The following is a 22,693-nucleotide window of genomic DNA, read 5'->3' as shown; positions in this document are numbered from 1 at the left end:
CCTGTTTCTGCTTGCAGTAACGATATCTAGCAATCCCAACAAGGACGAAGTAGAATCGAAGAAACAGGAAAAATTAATTTCCGCTCGGAGACTGGCTGTATTATAAGCAAATTATTTGTAGAATGGGTAAGGCATTTTATAAGATTCCCGAAGATATTTAAAGATAAAAAAAAGTCCTTGTAACTATGAATGGATGTATTACCCGTACTGAAAACGTAGACGCCATTTCACTAACCTGCAGTCATGAAATAATGATGTTGTCGCTGTCTGCACACGCATCGGACTGCTGCCCCGTCATGTTTCATTTTTCAAACACTTAAGCAGCAGATAGGTGACTTCACATATCCTGGCAAAAATATAATATAGTTTCACTTGTCAGGGAAATCCACCCCTTAACACCGCTGAAAGTAGCTTAGACGAACCCGAGGTGTGTTAATTGTTTAATAAAACCATTTTGTTAAATATTTGTTAAATGGTATTTAAATGTTATAGCGAGAAATAAAAATTGCTGCTATATTTAATTGGTGATTTCCACGTGAAATTAGATAAATGTACGTCGATCGTCCGAGTCGATTATTTCTTAAAATTGTGTGAAGGATTTAGGACAAGAATTTCGTATTTGATGTTTTGCAAAGATGTTAGCGTTTAGTATAAGATTCAACTAGTCTATACAACGGAGAGAAACGAATCGGCGCTTAAAAATGCGCGTCGGCTGAATGACAATGGGTCAATTCAATTTTGGCCTAATGACAGGGTCCGATATGACGATACGATGGTCCCAATGGAAAAAAACCTCCGAATAAAATAATTTGTGCAGTGTGACGCGATGAAGAATAGTTCCGAAGAAACGGTCTATACCAACTTACCGATTTAAAATTGGGAATTGTCCGATTTGATGAACCTGAGAAGAATTATAATACTCCCGATTGCCACACAAATTATCGCGACTTTTATCGACGATGACTTTGAAGGGACTGAAATAATTTTTCAAAAACTTCCATCAACCAAAATGATCTTAATATCACTTCGAAGGAAATGAAAAAACTTTAAGGCTATACGCGCACTAGCGACAGTTTTGTCGCTGTGGCTTGTCAATCAAAAGTTCAATTTCTTCTTTGAATAACAAGAAACATCGTTCTGCAGTCGTACTTCCATATAAACGAATGTCCTTTTCGTAAGCGACAAAACTATCGCGCAACAAATTGTCTTTAGCGCGTGCACAGCAATTTTCAAATGACCTAATTTGAAGTTAGATAATCTTCAGGTTGAGTAACTATTTTACTCAAATTTCTATACTTAAGGCTAATAAAATCAGAGTTTTCGACAGGGAGATCGGCCAGCACCTACCTTCCAATTATCTCGATGTAGTTTCGATCGAAATGAAGAACGACTACGAAGTATGATTAGAGAATGACATTCTCTGACGAAAGATTACGAAACAATCTTCAGGATTTAACAGATCTAATCACCGATATAGTCACGGTCAGATCGATCACTTTCAAATGTTCCAAAAATCCTAATGATTGATCAGATCTACTGCGTATGAACGTGAGAGGAAATAAAATGGAAAAGGGCGTCCTTCGTCTGGTTGCCTTGTTTCCATTCGGCTTAAACGTTTCCCAGAACGACGATTGTGGAGCCCATTAAAATCTTTAAAGGCGTGTCTAGGCTGGAACGATCTGGGAACTATGGAAAATGATATCAGGCGTGTGAGACGGTACGGAAGATGTCTGCAGGAACCACGATCCGCACGGAAGCGGTTGTTAATGAAATTGTTTTCAAGGAGACAGCAATGAATCAAGTTATCTGTCGTATAAAGAGGAGACAGATAGAACACGGTCGCATCAGTCGTCTCAGTAGAAGCCGTTCGACATGCTGATAATAATTCTACCATTTTTTCTGGGTACGTACGTACGTGGATCCGTTTTTTCACCGATAATTCGATGAATGAAAACTCGTCGCTCATACGTCACTCTACATTACATCATTTTCTCAACAGAATCTTTTCTCTCTCTTCCCTTTGCTATATCCCACCAGACTATCCGAAAATCGGCATATTTTTGGTTTCAAATAAATTTGAATTAGGTTACTTAAAAGGGTGTTTTTTTTTTTTTTTAATATTTCAATCCTTAAAAGTCGAAAGCAACGAAATTTAACTCTTCTGGCATTATTGGATCATAGGTGACCGTAATATTCAAAAATCGGAAACTTTACAGTGCCAACATCATATTTGCATTATGAAAAACGAAAAGTGCGAATGCGAATCATCTAGATTTCTCGAAATTCCCCCTCGTTTCACGGTACACGAATATCGTGAACTTATTGCTTGTTTACCCCTTCCCTCTGTTTCACGAATTTATTTGCCTACACATCCTATTAATTCGCTCGTGGGGTTCGACCGATTGGGTATACTTTCCGCCAAAACACCAGCGGTTTCAACCACCGACGGCTTTAAAGAAAACGTTGAAGGGTGATTTCGAAGCACGCGCGTGAGGAGATACACCCGCCGATACCATATACATACAATACATATGTAAACGGAGGGGAAGATATTTGAACATCGGAATGAAAAACATCGATATTTTTCAACGAATAATATTGATTTCGTTTCTTCCGCCAGATTTCTCCACTCTACCGAAATTCATTAAAAGTACCAAAAGATTATACAAATAATATCCCAACGATTTCGGGGAAATATCTATTTCGTCCTATACAGTGCGAACCACGATACGTGGTTAGCTTAGATCAATCTATAGTCGACCGACCGAACATTTTTTTGGTAGATATAACATGATTCCAAGACAGCTTTAAGACGACCGTAATGGGCTTTTCGTTAACTCTTGTTAATTCTTCGGAGTTTTTAAGGTCACATTCAGGTTTTTGTAGATAAAAGCCTGTCTTTTTCTTTACACCTATCTTTTAGCAGATATCGAGAAGAATGCGACAAATGTAACAAATATCTTTTTTTCCATCTGAATCGCAGAAGTATTAAAAAAGTATCTGTCACCTGCGTAGACGGCAAATTAATTACCGTTTAGCAAATGTCGACTGTTATTTTTCTAACATTTCTTCGATTCTAATAGTAAAAATTTAAAAAAATTATTGGTTTATCTAAAAACTGAAGTGAATGAAGCGTGACCTTGGGAACTGTGGGAGAAAAGAAGAGATGATAAAAATGCATTATAATCATCTTAAATCTCTACGAACCATATTGTATATCGCTAACGGCGAAATAATTTAAGCTAATCATATTTTGCGATTCACTCTGTGTATATCTCGCTTCATTTTAATAACTTACTTATAGTGCAATGGGCTAGAAACCGCGAGAAAATGGCAAAAGTCATTTTTTATACTATAGTTATACTATAATGTGACAAGTCTTCAAAGCTCCAAAATCCGAGATACTATTCATTTCAGATAATTCTGTGATCTTGAGTACAATTCTGAAAACAAGGTCCAAAAATTTTAAATAAAGCTAATTGCTGCATGTGTTTGTTCTAGAATATTAATGTATCATAATTATATCATAAGTATTTGTTCAAGGTACAAATAGTGCAAAGTTTATAACAATTAAAAGTTTGATAATGTTTTTAAAAAAAATGATTAATAGCGATAAATATCGGAGCTGTTTCGTATGAAAGATTAAATTGCTGCTAAGAGGAATATACAAATTTCAAGTGCAGCCTCTTGCAGCTTTTAACTCTGTTCCGATTTTAACCAATAAATGATAATTTCTATCGTTTTGGACGCCTGTAGCTGCATAATACATACATAAAGCTGATCCTACTTGAAGAGGGATTTAAAAGAAGAGGGTTGAGTTTCATCGCGAAAATTTTACTCGTTGTTAGTATTCGTTGTTACAAATGCTAGATATTGATTTTCTCATAGCATATTTCTATTCCATGGTATTAGTCTTGGCGAATGTGCACAGTGAAACATGCCTCGTATTCTTAAATTTTGTTTGATTTTATATATTTTTAAAATCTAAAAGTTCTATGTAATCTATTTATTACACCTATTATTACTTATTATAATTTTTAATGTTACGTATCTTATAGTTATATATAGCGTTCATAAGCTAATTACACGTCATTAATTTATAAGTATATGTACATTATAAAATTTAGAACAATTCGAAGCTGAACTTTGGTTTGGGATGCTACTTGTCTTAAAGCTATCTGACGGTAATCGGCGAATAGAAACGAAATACACCGATTTTGAGTGGCACAGTCTATTGATTCTAAAGTTATACGTGTTAAAGTTTGACACTTTTAATTAAATCATTAAAAAAGTCAAATCAAATAGCAAATCCGCGTATATTGTCGGGAAGAATATGGTGCGGGCCGCTTGCAAAATAGTTGGGGAAAGTGTACGTGCACAGTGTAATAGATGGGCTTACGAAGACTGTATCGGTCGGGAAACAACAAAACTTAATTTAAATGAACAACGATAACGCTATCAAAAGTGATTAAAGACAATAATATATAATATAAAGATAATATTTTCGTTTTATCGTTATTTTAAGTAGCGAAATAGAATTTTTTAATTTCATTTCTTTCGTCCTTTCCTTCATTATGAAAGTATCTACCAAATACAGTTTGGTTTACACAATATACTTTATTAATCATAAAGTCGCAAAATTAAGTATACGGTTTTATACAGATTTCCCTTAGATGATGTTAGCAAATACTGAAACAATGTTTTGCCCCCAAACTATCCGAGGGAAATGCAATAGAAGCAAGAAATAAATTTTATAAACAAGGTAGATAATATCGCGCACGGAAAAATAGCAGGATAAATAACCTCGGAGGCGTATTTAAATGAAGCCCTGGGTACTTCAGACCTGTTTATCTCGAGTATATCTTTCATAAACACGATACAGCGACGTGAGAAGCGAGACAAACATGATCTGAAAGCGAAGAAAATATGAAATAATGAATAACTTCTACTAGAAGTTATATCGTTACCTCGCTTGCCATGTCTCAAACCGCAACCATCGACATTCGAATCTGCGATAATTAAAAATGACGACGAAGACTCTGACGGTGATGAAGATAATCAGCGTATATACATGTAATTTACCTGTATCTCGCTATTTAGACAACGTGGAAATTAATTCGCAGGTGTTCTAGATAATAATCTTGAATTATATTTTTCTATGTTTCTTGTCCAAGTCTATTTCTAAAAGTAATCTCTTTTTCTTGCAATACATGTACTTACATGTATGTAAATTTACATTTAACATTACATAATAACATTTGTGCTTGCTTCGAAAATGTTAAATGAAGTTTATCGCGAAAACATGGTTTGTGTTAAAAGGGAAGCTATTAAAACCATTTCCAGACCACTGTGCACAGTACTGAATCTGACATTGGTAATTTGTAATTTTTCTGTCACACTCGTTGTCAGCGACCTGAAAATCCCTTAATTACCAATTTGTAGAAAATTTCGATGAAATTTGAAATTTTAGCCATTTGTTCGTGGTTTTGTAATAGTGTAGTTTCTGGCCTACTGTGACAGTGTTTTGGAATTAATCAATTTGAAGTGTCTTTCGCGCGTCTGCTTTGTGTACCGTCGCGTTTCGATATCGAAGTGTCATTCTAAGCTATATCGATCACTTTTTCCCCTAGATGTCTCGAGTCCTGTTCAGAACGAAATATGTTAAAATTGAGATTTAATCGAAATGAGATAATGAGATACCAAGTAGTTCACATGAAGTTAGAGGAGCGAGGGGTTAACTCGCCAGTTCATTTATTTCGATTATAAAAATTGTTTGAAAAATGTAACCGTCCCAATTTTGCGATTTTTCCTCATTTTCGTGAAAATGGGTTGTACGTTTGAATTTTTATCCCGGAAATTATCTGCCGTATTGATAATACAAGGAATCTTAATCACGTTGAAGAATGATTTTTGCGATATCGAAAGATGTAAACAAATTTCTATTTTGCAAATTCCATCTGAAGATCGCGTTCTTAAAAATCCGACAAAATTACTATCGTATTCCTCGATATTTTCTCTATAAAATGGCTCAATCCCGTTCTAGTACGGTCTCTGTTGATATCACAATAAATTGTCAAAGACAAATAAATTGTCAAAAACCGTGGTACGTCCGGTATCAAATTAATGGACCAGACGGTCCTCTGACAATATTTAATATACGAAACAATGCGTAATATCCTGCACCGTCACACTGTTTCAGTGAAATCTACAAAATCTATAAAATGCAGGCTCGATACTGTCCTTTATGCTACTAATTCACTGTTACTCAATGACATTTATTTTATAATTAAATTTTATAATCAAACGATAATCAAATGTCTACCAGCCTGTTTGTTCTATGATTATTTGTAAAGAAATAAAAACTACGGAGGGTGGGGGATTATCGTGATGGTGGAAAATTTGCTACATATTAGAAAAGAACAACAAATGAGTTGTTCATTACGTCACTGATAATTTTGTATTCGATTCGCAATTTTAAAAAAAATTAACAATTACTACAAATTCACCGTTAGTAATAGATCCCTTTATTTTATTTAAATACGAAATCTATCCGCGTTCTAGTCTGTGAAATTAACATAATAATTTTCTCGTTCAAGCATTGCCAGGATCGGATTATGGTTTCGCGAGAAGGCTAGAGGCTACCCCGAAAAGATCACAAATTACTTGCAACAATTTAGTAGCAACAACAGCATATTAAAAAGGCTGTCATGCCAATTCTTTAATATCGTATAAAATTATACGAAGCACATTTCGGATAAATATCGTCAAAATTAGTGGTTTTCGTGGTTGACTTGTATGTTTCAGCTTCACAGTTGACAATTGACGATGTTAAAAACAGCCTGTAAACTATATACATATACATTTGGAAAAATATATGTAAGATTCGAATTGATTATATAATTTGTAACTTTTATAAAATTTAGCTTAAAAATTTAATACTGAAATCAAGGTGTTCTTAAAGCATAGAGCCCGGGGTTGCAAACTTACTTATCCCTCCCTCTTATTCTGAATCTAAATTAATATTTCGCGTAATATCTTCCTGTTACAGGAATGAATCTCGTGCTATTTTTCTGCCCTTTGAACAATACCACGCATAAATCCCACGAATTTAATTTCTCTTAATTAAATTAAATTGTATTAAATTAAATTAAATTAAATCAAAGAAAAATTGCCAAAAATTTAAGGTTTTATATATTTATATATAGCGCAATAAATAAATATACTATATATTTTATTCATTAAAGATAAGTTTTCTAGGAATTTTCAATTTTATCATTATATTAAATGTCTTTTTTTTTTAAAAGCTTCTTGTTATCGATTTGACATGATGGCAAGAAAAAAGGGTTTCTGAAGAAATTACTAAATGGAGGAGATACGTCTAAATAGACAAATAAAGCGATCTAGATGAAAATCTTTATAATCTTCTCATCGAAATTAAAGTCCCTTGCACTTTCTTTTATGGAAATTGCTCGATAACATGGTACGTGATATATTTTTAATCAATAATATAGTTAACGTAACTAATAGCAAAAGCATAGGTAATTAAATTATACAAATATTTGACGAACTCCACTGCAATAAAATTTCTTAATAATCGGAATATGCGGAACCAGAATTCCGAGTAAACTACAGCGTGATAGGATTAGCATATGTAGGTATGATTGGCATAGCGATTAATAATCGCGATTGTAACCAGGGTGTTCCCGGCGAGCATCGATTAATACCTGCACGATATACTGACCGTAAATGCGGCTTGGTACAGGCAGATAGAGTAAAATACATCCTGTCTGTTGGGAAGTGTGATCTATTTTAACTAGTTTAACAGGCTCCTTGTCATTGCAGCGGCACACGTGGCCGTCTACGACAACGCTTATGGGAACAGCGATTGGCAACGATACGGTCCAGAATGCACTTACGAGGTGCTGGTGAACATGTCTTTGGCCAATATCGTCCACGAGAAGGACAATTTCTGCTCTATGATCGCGTCAGAACTGAAGTGCCGTCCGAAAGGCAGTGACACCCTAAGTTGCCGTTTTACGAATGGAAAGATCATCAGGCCCGATCCGAACGACGATAGATGCTCGAATTCGAAAAATTTCGTTCCAGTCACCGATAGATTTATCAACGAAGAACCGTTCGAGATTAGATTCAATTCAAAGGGGATAGAGAATTTAGTGGTGCCGAGAAATATTTCTAGATGGAGCCTGGATATGATAAGGGTGATCGTTGGTCAGCTTAACGTTGGCTTTGAACTGGAGGATGGACAGGATCGGTTCGTTACCATGGAGGATTCTAGTATGGGATACTGTGAAGTAGAGGTCAAAGTGTCAAGGGCAGGATATGAAAGGGGAGTGGTAGGACAAGAGGGATACGACATTGTCTTTGAACCTGAACGACCAGATACGCTGCCTTTGAGTGTGGCGAGTCTGACTATAGACAAGGTTAGACAGCCCAAGCAGTGTCCTAATAGGAAGATATACTTCTTCGGGAATCATGAGGATTTTAGTATAGAGAACAAGAATACTTTCATGGATATGGTAAGTTGTTGGAATAAACGAAATAGAAACTAGGTTCAGGTTTGTTTTATTCGGTAAACATTACAACAAGTGCCTTATTATATATTGTACATTCGTATTTCTACACAATCAAGTCTATCATCTAACTTTTTAATGTTGTAACACCTTTTGCAGACTACCTCTATCAGCCAGATGCACATTTCACGCGAGAAGATGTACTCGTTCACAGAATCTAAGGGCGTAATGAGAACATTGAATAGACCAAGAACGATGCGAATGCATCAGAAAGTAGGCTTGTCTTTAAAAAGTATAAACCCTGCTCAAAGTCCATTACCCGAAATCAAAAGTCCTGCGTCAACTAATTTATACGCGTACACTAATTTGGAACGAGTTCCTGAATACAAATAAGACACATAATAATCCTACGCATAATTTGTATAATCATGACAATCACTTGACAATAAACGATTTACCAAGACCACGATTCTAATTAAACGTTATATTTCATCTTTATATGTACAAAGTTGCGTTAAGTTTTAAAGGCTATCACGAGAGAACAATTCAGCACAGCATGTTTTCTTTACATTAAAGGATGAAGTTAAGCAAGCGCAATTAAATATTATTATTCACTACTCGGTGAAAAATAAATTTCTTGTTAAAAAATCATTATAATTGGATTAATACGTGAATATATTTAATAGTGGATATAATTAATAGTGAGCAAATTATATTGATTAACGCCACTTGTACCGGTGCGAATACAAATCACGCTCAACTTATTAATAGTGTACAGGGCAATGGAATTATGTATACATCAAGCTTATCATTAACTTGAGATCCAATCGCCACAATTACAGATTTCGTACAACCACAAATGTATATAGATCACATGTTAGTAGCATTTTTAATTTTACGCTATATTTAGTGCGCTGTCTAGTAAGTAAATAAATAATCTAACCATTGTTGCATATACGTCTAAATAAAATACGACTAAAGTAGACATTATTTCATACTTTTTAGCGCTTTTCCAAGTCGGCAATATCTTTTTAGCAAACGAATTTTTTATTTCACATTTTTTATCGAAACGGTCAATATTATAGAAACAACGTAAAAATGGTTTTAGTTATCATCATTACAAGACGATAATTTATTTCTATCTATTTGTTATTTACTTCGAATCTCAATTCTTATTAACGAATGAGCGAATAATCGTTTCGTAGTGAAGGTAAACTTATGCCCGAAAACGAAACCTCAGAACAGTGAAACGCAATTTCAAAGCGCCCACCCACGCTACTGTTTTTGGAATCTGTTTACTCGGTTTTTCATAACAGAATATCGAGGTAAAAGGATATATCCACAGATCGGATACTTTCCAGACAGACGTAGTATAGTTGAAAAAACTGAAATACAATTTTCTCTTCAACGTAATTAATATAATCAACTTAATCGTGTTTCGCTTTGCCACGTTGAACTATTCTAAGCTCGAGTATGTATATGCTACCTGTGAAATGAACTTTCCTAGTTTCGTACACGTCGTGTGTTTAACCTATCCTATAACTATAACTATATTATACTATAATATATATACCATAACTATAACTATATTGTATTATAACATATATATTAACTATATATATATAACATATAACATATAACATATATATATAACTATAACTATATTATACTATAATATATATACTGTAACTATAACTATAGGTACGTCGTTAGTTGTAATTTCTTTTTCATGGTAAAAATCAATTGAATGTTTGGTTATAATTAATATTTTAATGAGAGGTTTTCAAAGTATAGTCGCGATGGAAAAACATACTTTGACAGGAGATTCCCCGACCTCAATGGAAATGGATTTCACTAGTTTCTAATGAGCTCCCGATGTATTTTCTGTAACAGGCTTTGAGTTTCAAACATAGCTCTGCATCTGGATTACGAATAATCGAATAAACCAAGGAAGGAGGGTATTTAAATTTTCTCTTCTTACTCGCATTGCAATGATGATCTCGGTAAATGATCTCTGTATCTGCTATTTTCTGTATCATTAAGATCATAGATCTTTCAACATTTATTGAAAATAATTTCGAACTTAAACTGTGAAGTAAATGCGGTACTTTTATTTCCGAAAAGTTAATTTAGGCCATACGATGTATTGATATAACACAGTACAATTAATTTTCATAAACATTTATATAATAAACAGTTTTTGTTTATTATAATGTAATTATTATACGTAATAAATTTTCATACAATAAACAAAAAATGATATGAACTAATAAACAAAACAAATTGGGACATGTTGCATCGACATGCGCAATATTGTAATCGTTCTCCTCTTTTGATGTTATTTTCGCTCGATCGACGTGCACCAGAACCTTGCTGGCTGAACCGGGGACAAACCAACTGACCAATTAAATTGAATCGCATAGCCGGTGCGATTAACTTTATTGAAAACTAATAAAGACCAAGTGTGCGTAGAACAATTTATTGGAAAAACAAGAAAAATTTCATGAAAATTTCTAGAAATTTACGATCTTCATACACGAATCGAAACTTTCAGATAAGTTACGTTTGATTAAAGATCAATTTACACTATACGGACCGTCACGTGACGGCAACGTAATGTACCAGAATCATCATCATTCGCGTCATCCGAATACAATGAAGGATCATAGCAAATCATAAAGAACATCAGAGAAAGATGAACAATTATAAAGGACACATAAACATAGAAAGAACGAAGACTCATAAGACAAAGATCGAATAAGCGAGAATATTCAATGAAGAGCTCGGAGGAGGTGACGTAAAGGGAACGGAATATGGAAAAACATGGTACAAAGAAAGGGTCAGTTTTTGTTTTGATCGAGTAGAAGCTGGTCACTTCCGACCTCGCGTATCTTCCCCTTCATAACAGGTGTTAGCCCCCCCCTCTACCACTGGTTGCTCCTTTAAACACTAATGCAATACTGGGATGTGGCATGGGGTAGTATCTTGCACACGATAGGTAGAAGTAGAAACCCCCACCCGTAGACTATTAGATAAGCAAAACAGGGTGCCTCTGCGCCTGCGGTACTCCTGGCGAACGTTTATATGTTACCTCCACCCTCTCGCCAACTAAATCAGATATCAGTGAAGTCGTCGTCGTGATTACTCGGAGGACACTCATATCGGTTCCTCTATCTTCCCTATCTTGAAATTTTGTGATATTTACGTAAAGCAAATATCATTTGCAATTATTTGAAGAGACTCTGTGATATACATACGTTGGAGAACAAGCAAGCTTTATCGGTCAACGTGGTCAAGAATTTCGTTGATTCCAATCTTCGTCAAGAGGTGGGTTCAATTATCCTTATCGTAAAGAAACAAGAGAAAGCAATTGTATGAAAAGTATTTGCACATCATTGTATTTATTACTATAACATTTACGTATTGATTAATTAAGCCCAGGTATATTAAACTTCGTGTGTTTTGGTAGTACTTTCGTGTGATTAGCAAAATTTAATACTTGAATATGAAATTAATATGAAAATTAAATGCAGAACCTGATAGAAGAAAGGTTTTATTAGAAAATAAGATTGTTTGCAAATATTTTTTGTAGCCGCTGTATACTGTTTGTGTGTCAAATTTTCCTTCATTTCTTAATTCTTTAAATTTTTCTATTTTGGTACTTTTTTTTTTTGTTCTGAGAAATTGATCAGTTTTCGAGTGAAAGACATGAAAATGTAACGTAAATACCGGAGATTTCAATGGTCTATGAGAAACAGGCACCCTTCTTAGATGATAGCAATTGAATCGGACAGAAAACAAATTGATTAAATCATTTAGATTGTGAAAAAATTAACACTAATCGTGTACTCTGGTATTAAAATTCAACAATGTGCAAAAAGTGGATTTAGCCAGTTTCGCCTCAGATTGTGAATGATTCAACCCTTGAGTTGAAAAAATAGTTTCTCTTTTCGTATGCATAGATGAAATACTTCGAACGTAAAAAACTTTTAAACTCGACGATAGGCGTTTAATTAAATTATGTAAATAGTATCTTGATCTTCTGAAAGATATCCGCTAAAAGATTCGTATTATTATGCTAAACAAAGATTCAAATGTTTGATCCTAAAATACTTTTTAGCCAAAACGGACCTAAAACTAAATAATGAAATTATTTCAGAATAATGGAGTCTACAATTTTCAAGAAGAACAACAAAGAAATCTTACGTCTGATCATGATCGAGCAATTATCAATAGTCGTAATCCATATGTGCGTTGAAAATGGTAACGTGACAATTAAATCCACCACATCTGTCAAGTATCGCAAAATATGTCACGAAGAAAACCAACTTTTGCATCTGGTCGGCCATTTAATCCCTCCAGACCAAATTCTCATTCCTTTTACAAGACGCTTTTCTGAATTCTTAAACATCGATGTTCATTCCGTTACCGAAAGTATCGAGAACATCTTCAGCTCAACTTGTGACATTGTTCTAGACTTTAACTTACAAAAATTGATACAGCTGTCCAAGAAACGAGATGCTACGATTAAAGATATAATAACAGAGATGTTCTGGCTACCAAAAATGGGCAATAAATTAGGAAGCGGAAGTTGGTTCGAATCAGTCGATCGAGGACATGTAGTTCCTTTTTACATGACCTGTTGCGATCAATCAAGCGATTTTATCCGATATTATTTAAATTACTTTAACGTAATTGAACGATCAAATAGAAAAATAATAAAGTGGTATTTTTTGGATATTAATATCTTTCTTACGCAAGACGCTGATTCGTTATATAAAAAAATGGAACAAGAGAAGAACAAAAACAAGCAAACGAGAAACCTTACTATATTGAAAGAGATAGACGGCGATACGACACATCACATGGTTTACGTGATTCGTTATTTCTCTAAAGAATGCAAATCGCAAGATGATAGTATCGTCGATTTACTTAGAAATCCTTTCTTACCAACCGATCGAATTCCCTTTATCACACAGAGCTATGATCCACGAATTTCGAAATACGTGTTTCATATGGTGTATAAGGATAATATCAAAATGACCAATGAGAATTTTTTTAACCTGTTGTCCATGCTACGGGACATTTTGTGCAAACTGAATATTCGCTCCGTCGTGATACAGAATTGCGACTCTTTCAATTTGCGGGATGTTTTATATATGGTCGAGTACATTTTGTGTAAAGAGGATATCGCTGTGACGATCGCAGGAATGTAGAACTGTCAATCATGCCTCGGTAAATGATCAATTTTCTCTTGGATGATTTAGAGTTTTGATTAATGTGATTTTGATTAAGAATCAATCCGCCTCTACATTACAAATACGCGGTATAAAGCTTTAAATTGAGATAAGTTTAACGAAGAATTATTCACTTAATTATCTTCTAACTAAGTTTTATACTACTTTTACTTTGATATGATATGAGTATATTTTAATCTTAAATATCATATATAGACACAGAAATATAATAGGAAGAATTATCTTCTAACTAAGTTTTATACTACTTTTACTTTGATATGATATGAGTATATTTTAATCTTAAATATCATATATAGACACAGAAATATAATAGGAAGAATTACTTTATTTGTATAGATAGATTTCCTAAGAAGTAAAATTGAAAATAATTCGACTAACTCTATTATGATGTTTGTTAATGTATTATCGTACCTTACATATCTCTATATGAAAGTATTTTCATTAAAAGAATGCTATTTTTTGAGAAAGCGAATTTGTACTGTGATGTGATATCGATATAAGAATTGAACAAGGATCGGAGTTAGCTCTTTCCCAGTTTACTTGTTTTGCAGAAAAAATGAAAGCTAACACAGCTAACGCAATGATAATCATAGCTAGTACAGAGAGCTGACATTTCCTAAAATACTTATTACTATAATTTGATTCATGATGATATGATTATACATTTTATAATATTTCTCATATTTTCTGAACTTCTTAAATTGTAAAGATATTTTCATATTACGTATTTTGATGGTCAAATATATTGGCGAAAATTTCTCTTAGTATTACAAAAATCGGGAAAGGCATTCGTATATTTTTTTAAATACTTTACAAAGAGTACTAACTAGAAGAAAAAGAGTACATACTAGAAGAGAAAAGTAGGCAAGACGAAAGATATATATTTTTCATATTGTGAACGTTTTAGATTCTTTAAGAAAAGACTATTCCATTCGAAATATGATTATACATAGCAGTTATAGAATCTCTTAGGTGATGAAGAAATATGTTTGCAAAGAAACCGAAAATAAAGCAGAACAAATCGCCTATCTTGGATCAACAAAATTAATAGAAAATCATATTCAATTTCCTGAGTGTTAAATGTTGATGAACTAGAGTTACAGCCAATACACATGAGCGATGCGACATCGTACTGTTGTCATTGCATAATTGTCACCGATGGACGATGCGATATCGCTCGTGTACGTTACACGATTAAAGATAGGTATATGTGCATGTAGGTGTTACGTTTTTTACGTTTTAAATCATCTCAAACCGATGAATATTAATTATCGATCAATGGATGTTGTTATAATTATCACTATAATTATTATTATTATTTATATTATTATATATATATTATATTATTATATATATTAATTATTATTATTAATTATTGTTATAATTATTATTATATATGTGATGATTAAAATTGTATTCGATAAATGTAATCAATAAAAATTGTTTCTTGAATCGCGTGATATAATTTTATTAATACCACCTGATCGATTGTTCCACTTACTAGAGGCTTCGTTTTAACAAGTTAATTCATTCTCCTGTATACATATATTATATTTTCTCTTCTTCGAATGTATTCTCTATTTGTGTTAGATATTAAGTTTGATAAAAATTGAAAGATGTTCGTTGCTAGACAGTTCGTAAAGCAGATGCAAAAGTTGATTTATTCTTTTTCTCTAAAAAGTTCAAGACAGAGGGAAAGCAAACGCGTGACAGAGAAAATTGAACAAGTACCAGTAACAACGCGTTATCAAAGAAGCGACATCATCGATTAATTAAACGTGGCCCGTTTACACATTGAGATCCAATCGCATTTAGCTGTCAACTACACAACTGTACACACGCTTGCACTTTGAAGTTCGCGCGTAACTTGCGTGCAACAGAGGATTAAATATATATATGTATAATACTTTATAATATCAAATATACCGAAATCCACAGCGATGGAAAGACAGGATTTATACTGTGCGTCCTATAACTACTTAATGAATGATCTGTGGCTGAAAGTCAAATTGATGCAAAACTATTTTTTCCGAAATTAATTATATATATAATACTATCTTTACTTTACTTTTCTTCTTACTTTTATTATCTAATACTTTTCTCTTCTGTCGTTTCTTTCATTTCATTTCTTCGTAGAATCTCTTCTTCCCTTTCCTTCCACAGTTTCTTCCTTCACTTCTGTCTTGTTTTCTTCTCCACTTTTCTTCACCTTTTTCCTTCCATTTTCTCACCTTTTCCTTTCTCTCCTATTTCCTCCCTTATCCTTTTCTACATATCTCCATCGACTGCTCTTCGTCCTGTCTTTCCCTCCATTTACTTTTTCTCCTTCCGTTTCCTTCTCGTCCTTCCTTCTTAACTTAGGCAGGTCAAGTTCTTGCAACTTCGTCCCGACTATAAATGCGGAAGGTGCTTAACGAGTAATGGGAAATACGAGAAATGCAGCGATATCTTATTTTTGGAAAAGCCGAATTTCGTGACCAGTCCGAGAGACACTACTCGGAACATGGTAACGCATACTCGAGCAGACTGGTCTCTCGCGTTAACCGCGTAACGAGTTTAATAGAATAACACACTTCGATAACACGAACCACTCATGGTACGGATTACGGTCGTTGAAGTGTCAAAGTGATAGCTTAATTCGGCCAGCTTACACTGGGTCACATCGTTAATCGTATAATTTTATTTTCAATGAAAACGAACTTTTGCGCCAGTTTCCACCGATCAAGGAATTATCGCCTGTCAAAGTGTATCATTAAAGAGTAACAAAAATTCTATATACTATGTTACAGAAGTTCGTGTGAACTTAACAGTCAATAGAGTCTAACGAAGATGAATAGTCTAAAAGGAATCTCTTTCTCGTTCAGTTGCGTTCAGTTTAATGAGGCAATTCATGAAAGTTGCCACGACTCTCCTAATGGTCAAACCATGAAAGTTACATGCGATGTACACGCGCATTACGCGTACCTGTATACATATATATATATATACACACATGTTTAGCTACGTCGTAGGACAAAGATTATATCGAATTATCAAACACAAGCACGGTTGTGCGAACTGTCACTGATATAAAGGAGCTTTCAACTGCTACGAGGGCAATCCAGTGGCTAAACACGTTGCAACAACATGCACGTCGTACTAATCCCATTTTTTCTAGGTCGGTAAGCCATTTAATTTTAATCAGTATTACAGCCTACACTAGTACACCTTCTCGCACAGACCAATTTACATTTTGCCGGTCCCATCGTTAATGCATGAAACATCGAAGAATCGATCTTATCGATTTGTAATGAGGGGAAATCGATTTGATCGTGAAAAATGAAAAACACATACGGCATATCGGTTTTAGTTATTTAGTATCATGTTCCTGCTGCGTCTATACCAAGTGTTCTATTAATATTATTATTAAGTCAGCAATTAATGTTAGAAATGTCAATAGTAATTTTGTTTAGTTTCGCACGAATTTTTGACTGAAAGGTTCTACGTTGACGAGATTTCATCTTACAATCTTCGAGTTTCTGAAATATGTACAGATTCTAATATATATATATATATATTTTTTTTTTATTAAATTATTTTTTTTTTATTAAATATTTTTTTTTTTTTTTTTTTTTTTTTTTTTTTTTTTTTTTTTTTTTTTTTTTTTTTTAGTAGACACGTAGCGACGTAGATTAAGGTTGCACATTGTATTATTTACGAAGTAGAAACGATTACGTATTTTACAAAATTATTTATCTTGATCAAAACTCTTACGATCATCTGTGATACAACTACCGAACCATCACTGCTTTATATCTACGAACGAAATTAGTCCTGTTGGAAAATTTCACAAACAGACGTGTCTAAAAGGAGGAAAATTCAAATAAAACAACCGCGATCCTGTTTATAATTATTACAAACTGAGATTTTACTATCTTTGCGTAATATTCGTTGACGATAAAACTCTCAGTTGCATTTCATTTTAATCTAGTAATTTTTAACAAGATGATTTCGAATAATACGATGACTTTTAAGAGTTGACTAGCCCTCATAAAATAACTAATCTCGTCGATATTTCCTTTATTTAGCGGCCAACGTCACCACGTTCGATTCACGTGCGTGGATATACGGTCCAGAATACGTGTTCGACGTGAATATCACACACGCATTGTCCGATGGTCTGTTAGGCGATGCACTCTTCCAAACGAGCGTAACCACGACTCTAAAATGTCGTCCAAAATCGATGGATCAGTTGCTTTGTCATTTCGAAGGTATCACGGTCGAGGATATAAGCGGAGGTCACATCGAACTAGGAGAGATAGGAACTCCATTCGTAATAGAATTCAGTGCACGAGGAATCGAAAATATCGGATTCTCATCTGCGATCAACAAAAAGAAACTTAATATCCTTCGAAAAATCTTCAAAGAATTAAGCACCGAAATAGACCTAAGCAGATACGCAAACGTCGTATTGCCATATCTCTCGTACGCGGGGGATAAAGATTACCCGTTGAACGACTGTTCCTCTTTGTTCGTCATTTACGAGCTCTACGATTCTGACAATCTGTATAGAAGCAACCGAGGGGAGAGTTACGATCAATCTAAAAAACAGAATTACAATTTGGAGGTTTTGTCGTTACCAAATCGAAATACGGACAAGACTGTCGTATTTGAGAAGTGGACGGACAAACGCAATAGCAGATGTCATCCGACATTGCAGAAAACAATGACGAATTTTGAAATTGTATGTGTCAAAAATTAGCCAATTTCGTAATCAGTAGGCTGCAGTTGTTTATGCATTATTATGGGATATTTAGAAACGTGAACATTCGTAGAACGTATATAGCATGTTGAGTAATATGAGGATCATAGCGAAAATAGTATGACGAGCAATTGGAAAGTTAGTCTTATCGAAAATGTCGACTGTCGTAATATCAGATGTACTTTTGGTCGTTTTATAGAATTGTCGATTTTTATAGAAAAAATTTTATAGATTAGAATTTTATAGAAAATGTCGACTGTCGTAATATCAGATGTACCTTTGGTCGTTTTATAGAATTTCATAAATTTATTAACTTCCTAGATTATTTATATTTTTAGAAAACTTGTTTATCTTTGGATCTAAGGATTTCAAAGAGGCGCCGTTTCAAACCGAACATTTCTTTCAATCGTGTCCGTAAAAAATATGAATTTCTATGATCTTTGGCCGTTTTATATATTTTTACCATTTTTCCCATAAGTACGAAAAAAAACTGACAGATTACTGACAATTATCGTCTAAGTAAAACAGAGAGTTAACGCTTATCTTTTTCAGGACGAATATATCAGCAGAATGTCTATCAATAATAACACGTTTGAGAGTGAAACCAGGATAAGCCAGAGGGTGTCGAACAACATAGCCAAAAGAAATTTTACCCTGCAGGATATTACTTCCGTGAAACTACTTTGCATAAAACCCGCTACGAATCCACTGCCGTTTCTCAATTTCGACAAATTTGAGAGACTACATCCCATAGAGGCAATGGACAACGATAATAATAATTAGATATTAAAACCCCCGTAGAGGATTGACGTTACTCTCCGTATAAGAGGATAGAAATATTGTAAAGGAACTGTAATCAAATTATATGCAATAAAAACTCTTAACTCTATGTAACTCGAATACGATTCACTGTTCGAAAGAACAACTAGATTTTTGAATTTGGTACTGTTAAAACGATCTACGACTGCGAGATCGCTCTTGCTTAACTGATAATGTGAAACTAGCTACAGTCGGTATAGTAGAAAACACTGTGCCCCTTATCGAGTTGCTTTCTAGAAATGAATTACATTTATTTTTAAAATTCGAATTAAAATTACGCCGACTACCGTTAAATGAAATAATGTCCATGTAATAGGATAAATTAAAGCGAATATACCGATTGAAATTTTGTCAATATACTCCTTATAAAGATTGTGATTATTATTCGAAAGCACTTTGTCAGAGAAAATATATTTTAAAGGATGTAATCGTAGAATCAATGGAAACGTTATAGAATTTCATTTTATATCTCGAATGTTGCGAGTTATCCCAGATCGAAGTAGCATAATTTGCGATTACAGCGTCGGTGGTGGGACGGCTTAATTAAATTACACGACGAGGTCGTCAGAGTATATCGGCGATATAAAAGGACCTTCAAGCCGAAGAAGAGTATTAAACCAGTTGAGAGCAGTGCTACGACATGCTCGCCTTATTAATCCCGTTCTTCTTAGGTCGGTAAGCCAATTTTCCATTTAACTGTGTCTTTATCGTCAATCTGTCTGAATCGGGCCAGGAACTGCTTATGCAAACGATAATTCACAGCTAATTGCAAATCGTAACTTCCTTCGATAGCGCACAAAAAAAAAAAACGTCTACAGGCGTTAATCACTTTAAATCGATATATTAAATAGCTATTTATCATTTATAACTATTTATTCATAATCATTCGCTCATTCGCTTGTTCATAACGTACAACTCGCTTCGCTCGTAAAATTTTCAAATTAGAACGAATATTAAAATAAAAAGGAAAAATTAGAATTTTGTCGTCCTGTCCCATCGTCGTTTCGTTACGTAGAGAATGTGCTTTAATAATAATTTAACACGTCCGAACAGAGAAACTAATATTAAAATTTCCTAAAACCGAAAAAATCGGTAAAAAAGAAAATAAATGTACTAAAATAACTCGTGAAAAGAAGCTAACGACAAAAACGTAGAGTTCCGCTTGCGTTGAAAGAAGAAACCGTGACTGTGTCAACTAGAGTAAGTGCTGTTTAGCCTAGTTCAGTGTTTGAAAATTAACGTCAAAATTGATTAAATATCCGGAGAAGTAAATCGTCTAAACTAAAACTATCTGATCAAAGTGTCTAACGAGAACTTAGAATTCTGTGTGACAACGAGTTGGAAACTATAACTGTACCAATTAGAGCAGGTGTATCAAGTGCAAAAGTACAATATATTAAAAATTATAAAAAATAAATCGACCGAGGTAAAGAAAATTACAAGAAAATTAATAATAAATACTTGCAATGCCATGTGTTTGCGCTGAATTGTATAAAAGCTGTGTCTAATGAAATATCTAATAAAAATCTCAAAGAGTTAAGGGAAAACAGAATTGACGAACGAAATTAACTGATCCAACGTATGAAAGAATTAACAACGATACCGTAACGTGCGTCGAACGATAAAAATTATTCAGAATTTTATTGTATTTCAGTGGCCCGGGTGACGATCGACGAGAGCGTCTGGAAATATGGACCAGAGTACGTGTTCGACGTAGAGATGAACGTTACTTCGACTCCGATGAACCACGATGGAGTTCAAACGTCAAACTACACAGTGATGAACCTCTTCTGTAGGCCGACAGGTTCTGATAGATTGTACTGTCATTTGGGAAACGTCAGACGGCAAAGCATCGACATCACGAACGACAATAAAATCGACATACCAGAGGAACAATCGAGACACCTAATGAGCGAGGAACCATTCGAAATAAAATTCAGCGAGTCCGGCATCGACCATCTGACGGTGAACGATCAAGTCGAAGTTGAACATTTGAATAATTTTAAATTGATCGCCGAACGACTTAATATCGGAGTGGACTTGAATGGCGTGCCCGATGGAACGTTCCACGTTACGGAGAACACGACGATCGGAGAATGCGACGTGACCGTTACGATAAATCACTATCCCTCCAAGAGAATGATGAACAAGATAAAGAATAACAGATACGAGCTGGAATCTCTGGCACGATTGAACAAAGTTCCCAGCGAGACTATACTGATCCAGAAAACGACTAATCTGAATAACTGCAGCTACTACGCATCCTTCTACTTCGGATCTTACGGTGCCAATATCGTGGTCGAAGCGGATCTCGATTCGCATCTAGTGAGCGACTTTTTCCATGATATTCGACGATTTAGAAGAAACTTCTTTTCTTTTAGCTTTCGTCAAATTTGTGCCAATTATTCTAGAATTATTCTAATATTATTCTTTGTAATCTGTGATTGCGTAATTCCTTGTAAATCTCATTTTGGTAATTTTATGACTCTTTGTAAATTTGCCACTAGTCATCCTTTTGTAGGTTTAATCTTATTGGTAATTTCGTAATTTCTTAGAAATTGCAAGCAGCAATTTTCTAATTCTTCGTGGATCTGACGTTATTAGTTTCGCGATTCTTTGTACTTTTATTATATCGAATTTACCGATACGAAAGTTATATCAAATGAAAAAACTTGCTAATTAAAAAATTAGACCCGCTCTAACGATTCTTCTCATGTTTCTAGGAGAGCTCGACTACGCGTGTCTTCGTGAGCGACTATCAGTTCGTCTCGTCGATGACAAGGATGGGCACTTTGGGCACGGAAAAGAAGAAACTGTCGGCTATGACGCAATACGTAAGTCTGTCTCTGAGAGATATTCGAGCAGCCAAACGAGAATTGCTTGAAATTCCTGATTCATCGATAACTACCATCGTGGCGAATTCAGAGACGAAGAGGATATTTCCGATGAAATAAACGATTTCTGGGATAATTTGAAATACAGTTATAGATTAAAAAGACAAATTATAATCTGTCGACATCAAGCACTAAGTTAAAAACAGACAAGATATTAATGTACCATAGAATGTTTTGTCCAATTTATGATAAAAAAATAAACGAAAGACAATAAATAGTCTCATATCAAAATACATCAAAATACCTACGATCTCTCCTATTATGTATACTATTTTATCGGTATCATACATTATTCACCTTAAATAACGCGTTTACCATTTACATTCTTAAAATCTTACACAAATCTTATTAGATAAATTTCTTTTTATTTAAATTACGGATACATTAAATTATATATCTACGGTGACCCACACACGTCCATATACGCACAGAATATCGTGTGTATGTGAA

General features: G+C 34.2%; 2 protein-coding genes, 1 long non-coding RNA gene and 1 pseudogene across 3 annotated transcripts; 3 read left to right on the top strand and 1 right to left on the bottom strand.

The window, feature by feature from the left end:
• Window positions 1-1,756: 1,756 nt before the first annotated feature.
• LOC126918212 (vitellogenin-like) lies at window positions 1,757-9,516 on the top strand. Its single transcript, XM_050725898.1, has 3 exons — window positions 1,757-1,903; window positions 7,843-8,537; window positions 8,691-9,516. The coding sequence occupies exons 1-3, from the start codon at window positions 1,873-1,875 to the stop codon at window positions 8,922-8,924; spliced, it is 960 nt and encodes a 319-aa protein (XP_050581855.1). The 5' UTR covers window positions 1,757-1,872; the 3' UTR covers window positions 8,925-9,516.
• Window positions 9,517-10,557: 1,041 nt separating this feature from the next.
• On the bottom strand, window positions 10,558-17,857 carry LOC126918228 (uncharacterized). The gene is made up of 2 exons (XR_007711273.1): window positions 15,870-17,857; window positions 10,558-11,873 (listed from the first exon to the last, which is right to left on the bottom strand). It is a non-coding gene; the product is annotated as an uncharacterized LOC126918228 (long non-coding RNA).
• LOC126918214 (uncharacterized) lies at window positions 16,803-19,419 on the top strand. Its single transcript, XM_050725900.1, has 3 exons — window positions 16,803-16,946; window positions 17,857-18,512; window positions 19,083-19,419. Exons 1-3 carry the CDS (start codon window positions 16,916-16,918, stop codon window positions 19,311-19,313), a joined length of 918 nt encoding a protein of 305 aa, XP_050581857.1. The 5' UTR covers window positions 16,803-16,915; the 3' UTR covers window positions 19,314-19,419.
• A 231-nt stretch (window positions 19,420-19,650) lies between these two features.
• LOC126918182 (uncharacterized) lies at window positions 19,651-22,458 on the top strand (annotated as a pseudogene).
• The last annotated feature ends 235 nt before the right edge of the window (window positions 22,459-22,693 follow it).

The sequence above is a fragment of the Bombus affinis genome, chromosome 7 (assembly GCF_024516045.1).
Source record: "Bombus affinis isolate iyBomAffi1 chromosome 7, iyBomAffi1.2, whole genome shotgun sequence".
NCBI classification, from domain to species: domain Eukaryota; kingdom Metazoa; phylum Arthropoda; class Insecta; order Hymenoptera; family Apidae; genus Bombus; species Bombus affinis.
This window is presented reverse-complemented; position numbering and strand designations above follow the sequence as displayed.